The 16,147-nt window shown below is 48.9% G+C and overlaps 1 protein-coding gene across 4 annotated transcripts in view; it reads right to left on the reverse strand.

Annotated features, from left to right (window-relative positions):
• LOC148543364 (dynein axonemal heavy chain 11-like) overlaps positions 1-16,147 on the reverse strand; it is a 361,950-nt gene that overhangs the window by 47,928 nt on the left and 297,875 nt on the right. For all 4 annotated transcript variants that reach the window (XM_088472011.1, XM_088472001.1, XM_088472021.1 and 1 more), the window contains one exon: positions 6,491-6,718. In XM_088472011.1, the coding sequence (XP_088328137.1) occupies positions 6,491-6,718 (228 nt within the window). The remainder of the gene's footprint in view (positions 1-6,490; positions 6,719-16,147) is intronic.

The following is a 16,147-nucleotide window of genomic DNA, read 5'->3' on the forward strand; positions in this document are numbered from 1 at the left end:
CGGAAGATTGCGCTCCGCCCAAACCAGGATCCGAGAGACCTCTACGAGAGCCGCCCGACTGCGAGTTCCTCCTTGCCTGTTTATGTAGGCCACGGTGGTAGCATTGTCCGACTGGACCTGCACCGGGTGACCCTGGAGAAACCGCTGTGCCTGCAGGAGAGCATTGAAGACCGCACGGAATTCCAAGATATTTATTGGAAGCTCCGCTTCTGTCGGTGTCCACCTGCCCTGGAACAAGTGTGGACCCGAAACTGCTCCCCAGCCTCGAAGACTGGCGTCCGTTGTCAACAGGACCCAATTTGGAACCCAGAACGGACGTCCCTTGTTGAGGTGGGTCATCTTTAACCACCACGCAAGGGACAGGCGAACCTCCGGGGTGAGCACAATCGTCTGGAACTTCAGAGACTGAGGCAGCCCGTTCCACTTGGACAGGATCAGGTGCTGCAGAGGTCTAGAGTGAAACTGGGCGTATTCCACCATGTCGAACACCGACACCATGGAGCCCAGTAACCTCATCGCCGAGTGTAAGGACACCCGGCGGCTGTGCAGACAACTGCGCACCCTTGACTGTAAAGCAGAGATCTTGTCCTCCGTCACGAAGATCCTTTGCTGTCCCGAGTCCAATAAGGCTCCAAGATGCAGAATCCTCCGAGACGGGATTAGAGTGGACTTCTGCCAGTTAATTAGCCAGCCGTGCCGTTGCAGCAGTGCAATGGTCAGGTCCAAGTGGTGTAACAGGAGCTCTGGAGATCCTGCCACCAATAACAGGTCGTCCAAGTACGGCAACATGCGGACTCCTTGCAGCCGCAGAGAAGCCGCCATGACCGCCATAGCGTCCTGTATGTCCAATGACACCATGTAGTCCCCAGGTTCCAGCGCCAGAATGATGGACCGTAGGGTCTCCATCCGAAACTTCGGGACCCGCAAAGACTTGTTGAGTGCTTTGAGGTTGAGAATCGGACGATATGACCCATTGGGTTTCTGTACCAAAAATAGATTTGAATAGAAACCCTGGCCCCTCTGGGAGAATGGAACAGGCACTATAACTCCAGCCTGGAGCATAGTGTGCAATACCTTCCGCAGCTCCGTAGCCTTGTTCCGGTCTGATGGTAGACCCGTGGTGAAGAATCGAGCCGGGGGTCTGTGCCGGAAGGAGAGGGCGTACCCGTGAGAGACCACCTCCAGAACCCAAGTGTCTGTCGTAGTGAACGACCAACACCGGGAGAACTGCAGCAGGCGGCCTCCCACCCTGGGATCCCCCAAGGGGAGACCCGGACCGTCAGGCCGCAGGCTTGTCATCTGGCTTGGGGGCCGGACGTCTGGTACTCCATGCCTGTTTCCGGGGCTTGCCCGATTTCTTAGGGCCAGCCTGTCGAGGAAACGACTGTGGTTTGGGCCTGCCCTGGGCCCTAGATGACCGAAAGGACGATGGTCCAGAACCAGAAGGAGCAGCGGCCGACGGGAGACAAGCAGATTTGGCTGCCGCCAGCGTGGCCACAATCTTATCCAGATCCGGACCGAAGAGAACTTCTCCGGTAAACGGCAACGCTTCCAGACCTTTCTTGGATCTGCGTCCGCCTTCCAGGATCGCAGCCACAAGGTGCGACGAGCAGCTACCGCTGCTGAAGAAATTCTAGACACCAGAGTACTAATGTCTAGAGCCGCCTCGTTGATGTAGGTGGCCGAATCACGGAGATTGCCAATCAACTCCGCTTGTTCGGCCGGACAGTCGGATTCAAAAGAAGCCTCTAATGAATCCGCCCAGCGCTCCATCGCTCTGGCAACCCAGCAAATGGCCATAGCCGGCCGTGCTGCCCCCCCTGCAAGGGAATAAGCGGACTTCAGGCAGATTTCTACCTTGCGGTCCGTAGCATCCTTAAGGGAGGACATGGATGGCATCGGCAATGTGGCACTACGGACAAGACGGGTCACGTGAGAATCCACCTGTGGAGGGGATTCACACTTAGCAAAATAATTATCCGCGAACGGATAAGCCACCGCCAGGCGTCTCTGCGGCTGGTATCTTTTGCCAGGTTGTTTCCACGCCTCCTCTAAATGGTCCACCAACTGACCCGAAAGAGGAAAGACTGTGGCATCGCCCTTCACATCTTTGAAAAAGGCATACTTAGATTTAGCCGCTGGGGGAACTTCGTCCTCAATCACCAAGGCTGTGCGGACCGCCCGAATAAGTCCAGGAATATATACTTTGGACTTAGCATCAGCGTCCTTAGTATGGAAAGGTTCCTGATCGTAAGGATCCAGAATCTCCCCATCATCAGACGTCCCTTCGTCATCCTCATAAGGAGCGGACAGAGACGCCACCGGCCTTTTATGAGGCCGCATCACAGACTCCCCTTGCAATACATCCGACAAGTGCTGTAAAGAACTCGTCAGGGAGTTAACCCACGCTGGCTCCTGAGAACCCGGGAGCGGGGAAATAGGGAGACTGTGGGGTACCACCAATTGTCGTGGGAACCCCTGCATGGGTGACGACACCACAGACTGCTGGGACAAACCCATCGGAGTAAACGCGGGCTGCGGAGCTAACTGGCCCACTAAAGCTGTTAACGCCTGAGCGAAACAAGCCCAGGGCGGCTCCTGTACCGGTGCTGTAACCGTAATAGGCCGCGCCATGGACAACACTGCCGGCAAAGGCCCTCCGCGCTACCCTCCCCCTCCGCTAACGGTACTTTGCACGTGGTACACTGTAGCCGGAGGGGAAAATCACTTTCAGACATGATGGCACCACGTATGTGACCTCTCTCACCAATTAAGTATTAAATAGGCGAGAGACCACCCTGCAGCACCGCACCGCAAGGGCTTTAGCAGAAAGAACAGGGACAGTAATAAAGCTGACAGTTTAGTGAAGAATAGTTACAGGCAGCGCTAGCACAGTCACATACAATGCAGAGAAATAACAATTCCTGCACTAACAGCGCTGATCACTCAACTACACAGACACAGGGCCTGGTAGGACACAGCGCTGCATACACAGACCTGAGCCACAGCGGAGGAGAGGTATGCGGGGGGACCCAGACCACGATGCTTCCTTCCAGCGCTTCCAGCAGCGTTCACCATGCGTTGCAGAGAAGATGGCCGCCGAGGAGCAGAGAGAAGCTGGCCTGGGGGAGGAGCGCTGACACAGGACCAGTCAGCACAGTGCAGAGAGGGCTGTGTGCAGCGGGGGAGGCGCCGGCTGTGAGACAGGGAAGGCGCGCTCCCCTGGCATGCATTTAACCCCTGGGAAGCCGCAGCGCTACCGCTCTGCTGCGGTCCGCTGTCCCAGGGGGTAGTGGAAGCGCAGGTTGGTCGCCTGGCTCCACGCTGCAGCCAGTCCCCAGGGAGCCCCCTGCCTGGGGACTTAGGACCATGTGATCAGCGGGGACCCACCGCGGGACCCCGCTGCTTACCTCTGTCCCCCTTGAATCCGGCCATGGTCCGGAGCATCTGGGGTCACCGCTAGCTGTGACCCCAGACGCCCACCAGCATCCCCGGATCAGTACCGGCGTTCTGGTACCGGCGGGGTGTAGGGAAGACAGCATGGACGTCAGGACTGACTGTCCATGCTGTTCATCCAGTTGTGCAGCCACAGCTGCATGAAGAATAAGCTTCAGGGGCTCTTCTAGCCCCCACTCCAACAGGTGCACCCGACTCCGGCCGGGCACCAAACTAAACTGGGGTGCCTTGGCCTGGGGGCGGGGTATAGGAGGGGGACCTAGTGCATCCTGGGAGGCTGAAAGCTTAACTCTTTGGTGCCCTGCGACTGACGTCACACCTATACCCCCAAGGTATCCTGTGGATACCCTATGGACCCTGAAGTAGAAAACTATATAGTGACCTGGGCGCTGAATAGAATATACAAACAAATAGGAGATACAAGTAATATCAAAGTTTATTTCTCCCAATAGTAAAATGCGGACCGCCAGCTTCCCGACTTTTCAATCCCAGCAGGGGTCTAAAGATAGGCATCTCCTGCTTGTGTATCAATGCCTATTTCCCTATAGATTGTAAGCTTGCGAGCAGGGCCCTCAAGGAGAAGGCAGAACCCCTGCCGAAACGCATTGGAGACCCCTACACCCCCACACTCCAGAAACACGGCCTACCCCACCGGCGCTCCTCATCCCCACGGGGACCTCCGGTGGTCCAGGCTGTTCCATCTTCCCTTCCCCTGCACTCGCTGGTGCGAGCACCACCTCAACTTTCTGACTAGCTCCTCATCTAGCTCAGCACACCCAAGGGCTACCTCATCCAGCCCGTCCTGGGCAGACCACCCCCCACTACAGGGGTGGTCATTACTCAGCCACTCTCCTCACCCACCTCCGGCTCCCACAGCAGCACCCAAACCCCTATTTAGTTGCCCGGCAGCAGCAGCAGAATTTACAGCCGCATTAACCACCCACCAACAGCACCCAGTCGCTGACCTCCACAGAAAAGGTGATTTCCTCCCCTGAACAGCAGCAACCCAACTCTGCAACCGCAGCAGTCCATCCATACAGAACAGATCTGCAGCAACGTTAACCTCCACGGCCGCATCCACTTCAGGCTGAATCCTACCGGTAGGTATCAGACTTCGAGACTCTGACCAACCCACGGGATGCCGCAAGGGTGCTTACACCCCCACACACCTGCTGCCACCTCCCCCTTTCTCCACCCTCCCACCACCTGAGACTCCACAAGACTGTTGACCAAAGGTCCAGCAGGGGTAACGTGCCGGTCTATTGAACCGCACGGCAAGGAGCCCCCTGAAAGTGTCGACCCACCTCCCCAGTCTCTCTCCCCCACCCACCACCACACCTTCCTCTGCCCGGGACCACATAGGAGAAGCATTGTGACTACTCCAATAAAACATTTGGCTTCCTCATCTGTGTCTGCCTCGCACCACTGCACTCACAGGGACTGCACACTTTCCTACCCTTACCTCTATCAAGTTACCACGCGGGACCAGGTACTCCTGCCAGAAGGAAAGCACAGCACCCCTTACACACACTAGTTACTTCCCACACCCCAACACCACACCCCAACTGCCCATACAGTAGAGCGCAGTACAACCAAACCATTAACACACCGTACTCAGAACTGGCTGGAGTTCAACTCTATGGAGCGTATTTATCACAAACCATATCTTAGATTGGTTTTATAAATTCGCCCAATATTGCAATGCGATATTTCAATAACGTCACAAGGGTGCATCAAATATCGCACGCAGGGACAGAGCTTGTGATAAAGTTCTGTCCCTGTGAATCCACTTCACACACTTCTCACTGTATTTTTGGTAAAAAATACAGTGAGAAGGTGTCTGTACATGTGCAACCGGTTCACCAATTACTCCCCCCCCACGCAATCCCCCTTGCCCGATGATCCCATCCCCCTCTTCAGCTTACACTTACCTGCCCAGTGATGCCCGGCTCTTGCACCGTGACCAGGAGCCTGAAGACCAGCTGTCCGGAGCCCCAGAGAGAGGGCCTCATCTCCGGTCCCTGGATGCAGGTAAGTTTTTTTTATGAAGTTTTCTATTTAGACCACAAAGCTGATCACAGGGGGGCAGCTCTGCTGTGCCTGTCAGAGCAGAGCAGGAGTCGGGGAACTGAGGTAAAACTTTGGATAACGCCATCTTCAGGTGGCATTATCATCATAGGGCTGCCCCCGGGTTATTTTTCACGATTTATTTTTAGTAAATCTGAGCACATTTCCCATTACCATTACAAGCATGGGAAATGCAATCTGTTTACTAAAAATAAGTGAATTGAAGGGCTTGGAGTAGTTTTTCACGAAAACTGCTCCAAAAGCCCTTTAATAAATGTATGTGATACTAATACAATTTGAAAAGGGTGTGAAAACACCAGTTTTCACATTATTTTAGTAAAAATAATATTGATAAATAGGCCCCTATGTCCCAATATGAGCAATCATAATGACTTTTTTAGGTCTGTAACACTGTCCTGCCACAATTATGACTGTGTTTAATGATTCATATTTCATGATTGTATTAGTTTTTTTTTTTTATAACAGATCTTGCAAAGCATTAATAACGGCATTATATACTATGAAAAACAGGCACAAGACAAAAGGCTAGAGCCTGTGGCCCCTAATGTCTCGTCAGTATCACTCAATTGTATTGCACTGGAGGCGGAATGGTGCAATTGCTGCATCGTGTGTCCGGTACTCGGTCTTACCAATAACCCTAACGCAATGTGCTCCATCTGTGTACACAAAAACTTCTACATCATTTTAAAGAGCAAGTAGTGCATGTTCCATTGACTCAGCGAGTAGCGAGGTCACAGACCTGTAAGTCAGTATTACGGTGTTTTAGTTTTGCAATTAACTTAATTTCTGCATGCAATCAGTGAAGTGGATGAAGGTCTCAATTAAATACACCAAGTCAAATAAATAACTGATTATAAACATTTTTGTAACTGCAGAAAAAAAAAACGTTTTGGTGGAAACACTCTTTGATGTACTGTATTTCTGAACAATACACCATTAAACTGACCTGATCAAAGTTATCCAAAGCAGCATGCAGATTTGCCAGCATTCCAGTTGGGGGTTCGTTTGTAATTTTGATAGCATTTTCCAGGATCCCTTGTGGGATAATGTGTTCTTTAAGTGTCGGAGCTGGTTCAGCGCTCATGAATACACGGTAGCCGGGGTGGCTTCCAATGCTGTATTTTTCCAATAATTTTTCTAAAGTGCTGAGCCATTTGGCTACTAGGTGAACATTCTGTGAACAGAAAACTCATGACTTCAACTTCACATGCATGCATTTAGTTATAGCATATATCTGTCAGAATGTCAATGTTCATTGGGGAAACTTGTGCATTACTAGGAATAATATGTACCCTAGTGTAAACGTTTATGGATACTAAAGTCACCCCTGAGTCATGTGACCTGTATAACAGCGCTTGACTATACACTCTTTTTGCTTTTACAGGATCATAGAGCTCCTCCGTGACTTCTAATAGCCATATAATTTACAGTATGTAGTGTATTATCTTGTATATATTTACTAAGATTTCAGAGAGGAGGAGGAGGAGAAGGAAGAGGAGGAAGGAGTAGGAGGAGGAAGGAGGAGAAGGAAGGAAGAGGAGGAATGAAGAGGAGGAAGGAGGAGGAAGAGGAGGAGGAGGAGAAGGAAGGAGGAGGAGGAAAAGGAAGGAGGAGGAGGAAGGAAGAGGAGGAGGAGGAATGAAGAGGAGGAAGGAGGAGGAGGAGGAGGAGGAAGAGGAGGAGGAGGAGAAGGAAGGAGGAGGAGGAGGAGGAAGGAAGAGGAGGAGGGGGAATGAAGAGGAGGAAGGGGGAGGAGGAGGAGGAAGAGGAGGAGGAGAAGGAAGGAGGAGGAGGAGAAGGAAGGAGAAGAAAGGAGGAGGAGAAGGAAGGAGGAGGAGAAGGAAGGAGAAGGAAGGAGGAGGAGGAGGAGGAAGGAAGAGGAGGAGGAGGAATGAAGAGGAGGAAGGAGGAGGAGGAGGAGGAAGAGGAGGAGGAGAAGGAAGGAGAAGAAAGGAGGAGGAGGAGAAGGAAGGAGGAGGAGAAGGAAGGAGAAGGAAGGAGGAGGAGGAGAAGGAAGGAGGAGGAGGAGAAGGAAGGAGGAGGAGGTGGATTAAAGTGCAAATAAATTACATTTTCAAGGTAATCTATTTGTATAACTGATTCACTGGAATCAGACTGACTGTCTGAAGCTTGGTTTCTACATAACATTGCTGTTTTGATATTATTTATGCTTATCACCTGACTATTATTAGCTAGATGTTTACTTATTATTATTTATGTCATTTACGCATAACCAAGATTGGGGCTTTATGATATCACTGTATACTGTACATTCAAATAAATAATTACTTATATTCGTTTGCGCCAGTCTCAGCCCTCCTAATCTGTATACTTTTGCATGGAGTACTGGAATAGAGTGACCAAGCTGCATTTAGTGCTATTTAAATGCACTAGTTAGCACAGAACTATTTCCAACTATATTACTTAATATTTACATATAAAACATGCATCTTTCCTTGCTTATATGCACCATGGCAGCTTTTGTGATACAGATTGTCCCAATAGACAGCTAATTAGATAGCTAAAACACTACTAAAGACTAAAGCAACAACAAGAAGAAAGTCAATATTCAGGGTGAATACAATTGTAAATAATGCAGCCAAATGGACATGTTTGGAATCCAAAGGATGAATTTTTCAATGAAGATCTGTACATTAGTTCTAAAAGATGGGATATATAACTAGGAAGGGGCAGCAATGTATTTTTGCATTGGACAAGTAGGAATTAGGAAGAAGCTACTCCACCAAAGAGCAACTCACATTTATTATATTATTATTATTATTATTATCCTTTGTTTATAGATTGCCTGAAGGAGAGAGCAGCATTGTACAAAGCATAAGATGCGACACAATCTACAAAATTCAGAACTAGTGCAACATTCAACTGTTCTTTAAAGTGATAAATTAGTTATGTACTATTCAGCAAAAAGGTTGGCTACGCGATCCCGGTGCACACAACGCTGGCGATCAGAATCCCAGTGCTGGAATCCCGACGGTTAAAATCCTGATGCCTGCGGGTAAGTATTTGAACCCTCCCCCTAGTGCCTAACCCTAACCATACTTGCCTACCCTCCTGATTTGGTCGGGAGACCCCCGAAAATTGGGTGCCACTCCCGACCTCCCGGGAAGGCAGGCAAGCCTCCCGGCTACCCCTCCTATCCCCCCGCATGTAAAGCCCCCTGCGGGGGACAGCGGTAACAATCGTGTAATTTTGGCCCCGCCCCCTGCTTCACACTGCCTGTAATATCGGCAGTGTATAGCGTGGGCGGGACCAAAATGACGTGATTGCGTGGCTCCGCCCCTCGCCCGCACAACACTTGTCGTCTGGCCGCCCCCGCCTGCTGGCCACGCCCCCCCAGTCATGCCAAGTCATTCCCTCCCGAAAGAGGCAGCCAGATAGTCGGCAAGTATGACCCTAACCCTAAACCTAACCCTAGTAACTTATTGTCAGGATTGCAGCCGCTGGGATTCTGACACCTGCTGCCAGGACTCTGGCGCCTGGATTGTGAAGGTTGGCATTCTGTGCGCCAAGATGCAAACTACATCCCCAGCAAAGCAGTCCCTAATTCTACACCCCTTATTTTCTTTTATCAGTCTCACACTTCAAAATAAGAGTAGATGCACTGGTACGCCTACCCTGTACTTAGCAAGTGACGCCCTTACTCTGCCACATTCAGCCTATCAGCTCATACAAACGTTAGCTTTCAAATCCTCCACCATCATTTGTAGTGTGAGACTGATAAAACAAACTAAGAGGTATAGTGATTAGGCCCAGAAGTAATCACAAGAAATTATATCTTCCTGAACTTTGTATGTATAAATCAACTGTATTCTATTGCCGTATGTATTTTCATTGTGCAAAATGGTTCTGGGACATGTATCAAAATGGATGCCAGGTTCTCTGCCCTGTAACTGATCTGGGTCCCCACTGTAGAGGAGCTTATGGGTAGAATGAGTTTTACCAAAGAACTGTGGGCGGAAGCTAACATACACACAGGCCTCAAACTGGGCGGAAGCAGCAGTACACACAAACCACAATAAAAAGGAAGTTAGGCTGAGGAATCGATTATCTGCATTCCTGATGAAGCCATACCTAGGCAAAACGCATAGAGCACAGAGCCATCAATCCCTTCTGAGACCCCTAGTCTTACAGGATAACACTTGGCAGGGGTACTCACAGAAGACCTGAAGTCACTGCTTACTCAACCCCACTGGAGGTAATCAAACCTGAATTACACAGGCATCAGGTATGGACATTACGGTGTATACACCCATCGGGTGGCCGTAGAGAAAAAGACCTAGATTTATTTCACCACCACATTTAAGCATGAAACATCCTGGTTAAAGCATCACAGTATTGGCATACACAAGCTGCAAGTGTAAACTACACTAAAGCTGCCCACACACATAGTGATATTTTACCCAATTTTGCCGATTTCGGTGAATTGTGACGACAAATTGTGTCCACTCACAATCACGATGCCAATGCGCATCCCCGCTCGTCGTACATCGCATCTTCAGATCTGCCGTGCTGTAGGGCAGAGTTGCCAATCAGGGACACAATGCACTGGATGCACGATAGATCTTAAGTCAGATTCTACATTTTTTACTCCAAATCGTGACCACGACTAACAGGGGAGCTGCCTGGGGAGAGTTCAGGGGAAATCGCGCACATCGTGGGATCGTGTGCAGATCGCTATGTGTGTGGGCACCTTAAGCCTTAAGCAGCACAGACGGGGAGTAAAACACACAGGTGTATTCCCTTGTCAATACAATTATACTATCATTGATTGAATGGAACAGAGTGGAGATGGAACTCTTCATTGAGAACTCTACATGTTTTATGTTGTTACATATGTCTGTTGTATTGTATACTAATATTAAATGAATTTTTTATTACATTTAACTGTTAAAGGTATTGATTGTATTTATTCTATTTATATTTTATATAAATATATATATTTTGTTGTTGCTGATATATATATACACATATATATATATATATATATATATATATATATATGTGATCATTTAATTAAACCTTTTAATATTTCTATTAGTCTGTATTGATGTAACAGTTTTAGTATGCGCTTAGGGCACTTTCCCAGTTTTTGCTGTATTTTTAGTGGAATATGGTAGTAGTTCCACACTCTTAGAAGCAATTTAGGATTACCATTCAAGCGCAGTTCCCTCCCCCTTATCCTATCGCTTAGAGTTTTACAACTGCTGAGCCCTTTGAAGCTGACCAGGCCAGATATCCATCTATGTCCAGATTCACAAGATTTGTGGTATGTTGGTATAGCTGCATCCTATCTCTTGTACAGACATCTATTGGACACTTCAAAATAGCTGTACAAAAATCTGACAAACTGCCTGTAGAAAGTCTAACCAAAGAATGTGTGTGCGTCACAGAGGATTCATTCACATTTTCACTTGGAGAGTGAGCTAGAAAGGTGGGGCTAGGAGGGCCTCTGCGGGGTATAAGAATCCACCTCTCCCTATTCCTGTTATTCAATATTTGGAGAAGTCTGTAGTGGTTAGATTGGTCCTGTTCCTCTAAGTCAGAGATGGGGAACCTCAGGCCCAAGGGCTGAATCATTTGGACTGGCCATCGGAGCTTTTTTCTGCTAGCCTTAGCTGGCTAGCAGAGTGCCTAGAATGGCAAAATGCAGCCAGAATCTATGCAGCAGTGCCGCCTGGGGTATCCTTAGGATGCTTCAGATGGTCACACTGCTGCCCTTACAGCTTCCCGGATCATCCTCAGGATACTTCGGGCATTGCTGTAATCACAGGCGATTGTGGTCCTGCCCCATGTGACATCACATGGAGGGGGCGTGGCCTGCACCAGGCCCGCAAATATTGTTAAATATATCAAAATGGCCCTCGGCAGAAAAAAGGTTCCCCACCCATGTTCTAAGTGATCTCCACACGGCAGACCTGTCATATTCTTATAAAAGAGTTGTTCTGTTTTTATTTCTTTTTATTTCTTGATATTATTTTGCATATAAATCTGTGTGTCCTTTCTGTAATCTTTTTTTGTATTCCTGCATTGGAGTAATTTTCTACTCAGATTAAAACCCTTAGGCCGGGATGTACTAAGGTTGCGGTGACCATTTTGCCAGTCACCGCAAACTTACTAAACGCATATGTACTAACAAATGCGATTAGTATCGCAAAGGGCAGCTCTTGCGATAAGAGCTGCCCTTTGTGAAGCAGCCGACACCGGGTGACGGGTTCTCAGTGGGACCCCGCCCCCTCCGAGCCCCGGGAGCTTCCTGCTGGTCACATGTGCAGGAAGCCCCGGGCTCCTCCTCCTCCTCCCTGCACCTGGAAGAACACTAGTAGGAGGAGGAGGTGGAGGACCTAGGGCCGGCGACCATGTACAGCAGGTGAGTGGGGGCTACCGCTGGGCGATAGCGGCGAACCATCGGAAGCAGGGTGCGGTAAGAAGCCCATAGGTTTCTATAGGGTAACGCCAGGTTTTTCTGGCATTACCCACTGCACCGATTAAAGTGCAGCCGGGCCTTAGTACATATGGAAATGCGGTAAACCCCCCGAAAACGTGGTTTTTACCGCATTATTCCTTTAGCACATCCCGGCAAATCTTAGTGTGTTTTCTGATGTTCTTTCCAAGTACCGATACACCGCCTGTAAGATTGCTAAGGGCTATGCTACATACATATACATGTGTATACATGTGTGACCTTATTGTTTGAAAATTATTCTCTTGATGGTGACAGTTGAATGGTGATATTCACTGTAACTGCTACGTGAAAATTAACCACAACCAGCGGTCTCACATTGCAAAATAAAAATAGATGTACTGGCACGCCTACTCTGTACGTTCAAATCCTTGGCCATTACAGGTTGAGTCTCCCATATCCAAATATTCCGAAATACGGAATATTCTGAAATACAGAATATTTTTAGCATGACTAAGAAAATGAAATCTTTGATTGTTGATGGTTCAATGTACACAAACTTTGTCTAAGGCACAAATTATTACAAATATAGTAAAAAATGACTTTACTACACACAGCCTATAGGTCATGTTATACTTTATTTTTAATAATTTTGTGCCTTAAACAAAGTTTGTGTACATTGAACCATCGAAAAGCAAAGATTTCACTATCGCAGTCATGCTAAAAATATTCCGGATTTCGGAATATTCTGCATTTTGGAATATTTGGCTATAGGAGACTCAACCTGTATTATTAATATAATTTTTTTTTGATTAATTATTTTCATGTGGCGGCCTATGTGTGTGATTAATTATTTTCATGTGGCGGCCTATGTGTGTGCTTAATTATTTTCATGTGGCGGCCAATGTGTGTGTTTAATTATTTTCATGTGGCGGCCTATGTGTGTGATTATTTTCATGTGGCGGTCTATGTGTGTGTTTAATTATTTTCATGTGGCGGCCTATGTGTGTGATTAATTATTTTCACGTGGCGGCCTATGTGTGTGATTAATTATTTTCATGTGGCGGCCTATGTGTGTGTTTAATTATTTTCATGTGGCGGCCTATGTGTGTGTTTAATTATTTTCATGTGGCGGCCTATGTGTGTGATTAATTATTTTCATGTGGCGGCCTATGTGTGTGTTTAATTATTTTCATGTGGCGGCCTATGTGTGTGATCAATTATTTTCATGTGGCGGTCCATGTGTGTGATTAATTATATTCCTGTGACGGCCTATGTGTGTGATTAATTATTTTCATGTGGCGGCCTATGTGTGTGATTAATTATTTTCATGTGGCGGCCTATGTGTGTGATTAATTATTTTCATGTGGCGGCCTATGTGTGTGTTTAATTATTTTCATATGGCGGCCTATGTGTGTGATTAATTATTTTCATGTGGTGGCCAATGTGTGTGATTAATTATTTTCATGTGGCGGCCTATGGTGTGTGATTAATTATTTTCATGTGGCGGCCTATGTGTGTGTTTAATTATTTTCATGTGGCGGCCTATGGTGTGTGATTAATTATTTTCATGTGGCGGCCTATGTGTGTGTTTAATTATTTTCATGTGGCGGCCTATGGTGTGTGATTAATTATTTTCATGTGGCGGCCAATGTGTGTGTTTAATTATTTTCATGTGGCGGCCTATGTGTGAAATTAATTATTTCCATGTGGCGGCCTATGTGTGTGTTTAATTATTTTCATGTGGCGGCCTATGTGTGAAAATATGAGATATGGTAAGAACTTACCCTTGTTATCTCTATTTCTACGAAGTCCATAGGGTTCCACAGGATACCTTGGGGGTATAGGTGTGACGTCAGTCGCTGGGCACCATAGAGTTAAGCTTTTCAGCCTCCCAGGATGCACTAGGGTCCCCCTCCTATACCCCGCCCCCGAGCCAAGGCACCTCAGTTAGTTATCAAGCCATAGGCCGGAGGAGGAGAAGGAAGAGAGAGAAAAAAGATCTGGACACATACAAGAATCACATTCTCACCAGAGGGAGACGGAAAACCGGTGACCAGAGCAAAGCCCATCTGCAGGACAGGTGCGACAGGGCGGGAGTCCTGTGGAACCCTATGGACTTTGTAGAAATAGAGATAACAAGGGTAAGTTCTTACCATATCTCATATTTTCTACTTCAGGGTCCATAGGGTATCCACAGGATACCTTGGGGATGTCCCAAAGCAGTATCCTTTAAGGGTGGGGACGCTCCTGTGCAGAAAGGAGAATCCGCCGCCCGAAGGAAGCATCCTGAGAGGCGAAGGTGTCAAACCTGTAATACCTCACGAAGGTATGGACAGAGGACCACGTAGCAGCCTTGCAGATCTGAACTGCCGAGGCACCACGTCGAGCTGCCCACGAAGGACCCACAGACCTAGTGGAATGAGCCTTCAGAGAAGGTGGGACCGGTAGGCCTTCATGAAGATAAGCTTCAGAAATAGCCATACGGATCCAGGCTGCCAAAGTTTGCTTTGAAGCAGGCCAACCCTTTTTATGGAAGCCATAGAGGACAAACAAAGCGTCCGACTTCCTAAACGAAGAAGTGCGGTCAACATAAGTCCTTAAGGCCCGCACAACATCCAAAGAGGCCTCACCCACGGAAAGACCCGGTGAGTTAAAGGCCGGAACAACTATTTCCTCGTTAACATGAAACTGGGAAACAATTTTGGGAAGAAACTCGGGCCGAGTGCGGAGCACTGCCCTGTTCCCATGAAAAACCAAGAAAGGGGGTCTACAAGAAAGAGCCCCTAACTCAGAAACACGTCTGGCCGAAGCAATGGCCAGAAGGAAAACAGTCTTAGCTGTTAGCCATTTAAGATCCACTGAGCCCAGTGGTTCAAACGGCGGTCCTTGGAGAGCCCTCAGGACCACAGCCAAATCCCAAGGCGCCACAGGTGGAACAAAGGGCGGCTGAATGCGGAGAACACCCTGCATAAAGGTGCGCACATCCGGGATTGTAGCAATCCTACGGTGAAACCAGACAGATAGGGCCGAAACCTGTACCTTCAAAGAAGCAAGGCGAAGCCCATGATCTAGTCCCGCTTGCAGGAAGGCGAGAATCCGAGACAGACGAAACTCCCGCGGTGCATAACCTCTCGGTCGACACCACTGGAAGAACGTATGCCACACGCGATGGTATATCCTCGCGGAAGACGGTTTCCGAGCTCGTAACATGGTATGCACCACAGAGCTGGAAAACCCCCGGGACCTCAGCATGGCCGTCTCAACAGCCACGCCGTCAAAGACAGCTGAGTCAGGTCCGGGTGAAGGCAAGGACCCTGAGACAGAAGGTCCGGTCGTAGCGGCAACCGCAGAGGACTGTCCACGGACAGACCCTGAAGGTCTGAGAACCAGTGCCGTCTGGGCCACGCGGGAGCTATCAACAGGAGCGTCCCTCCTTCCTGTTTGAATTTCCGGATTACCCGTGGAAGAAGGGAGACCGGAGGGAACAGGTATGCGAACCTGAACGTCCACCGGACGGACAGAGCATCCACCAGAGACGCCCCTTCGTCTCTTGTGCGAGACCCGTACACCGGCAACTTGTTGTTGTGCCGGGACGCCATGAGGTCGATTTCTGGAAGACCCCACCTGTCCACCAGTAGTTGAAAAACGTCCGGGTGCAGGGACCATTCCCCCGGATGAACGTCTTGGCGACTTAGAAAGTCCGCCTCCCAATTGAGCACTCCCGGGATGAAGACCGCTGATATGGCCGGAAGATTGCGCTCCGCCCAAACCAGGATCTGAGAGACCCCTACGAGAGCCGCCTGACTGCGAGTTCCTCCTTGCCTGTTTATGTAGGCCACGGTGGTAGCGTTGTCCGACTGGACCTGCACCGGGCGACCCTGGAGAAACCGCTGTGCCTGCTGGAGAGCATTGAAGACCGCACGGAGTTCCAAGATATTTATTGGAAGCTCCGCTTCTGTCGGCGTCCACCTGCCCTGGAACAAGTGTGGACCCGAAACTGCTCCCCAGTCCCGAAGACTGGCGTCCGTTGTCAACAGGACCCAATTTGGAACCCAGAACGGACGTCCCTTGTTGAGGTGGATCGTCTGTAACCACCACGCAAGGGACAGGCGAACCTCCGGGGTGAGCACAATCGTCTGGGACTTCAGAGACTGAGGCAGCCCGTTCCACTTGGACAGG

Source organism: Taudactylus pleione, unplaced genomic scaffold (assembly GCF_031769625.1).
Source record: "Taudactylus pleione unplaced genomic scaffold, aTauple2 ptg000004l, whole genome shotgun sequence".
Lineage (NCBI taxonomy): Eukaryota > Metazoa > Chordata > Amphibia > Anura > Myobatrachidae > Taudactylus > Taudactylus pleione.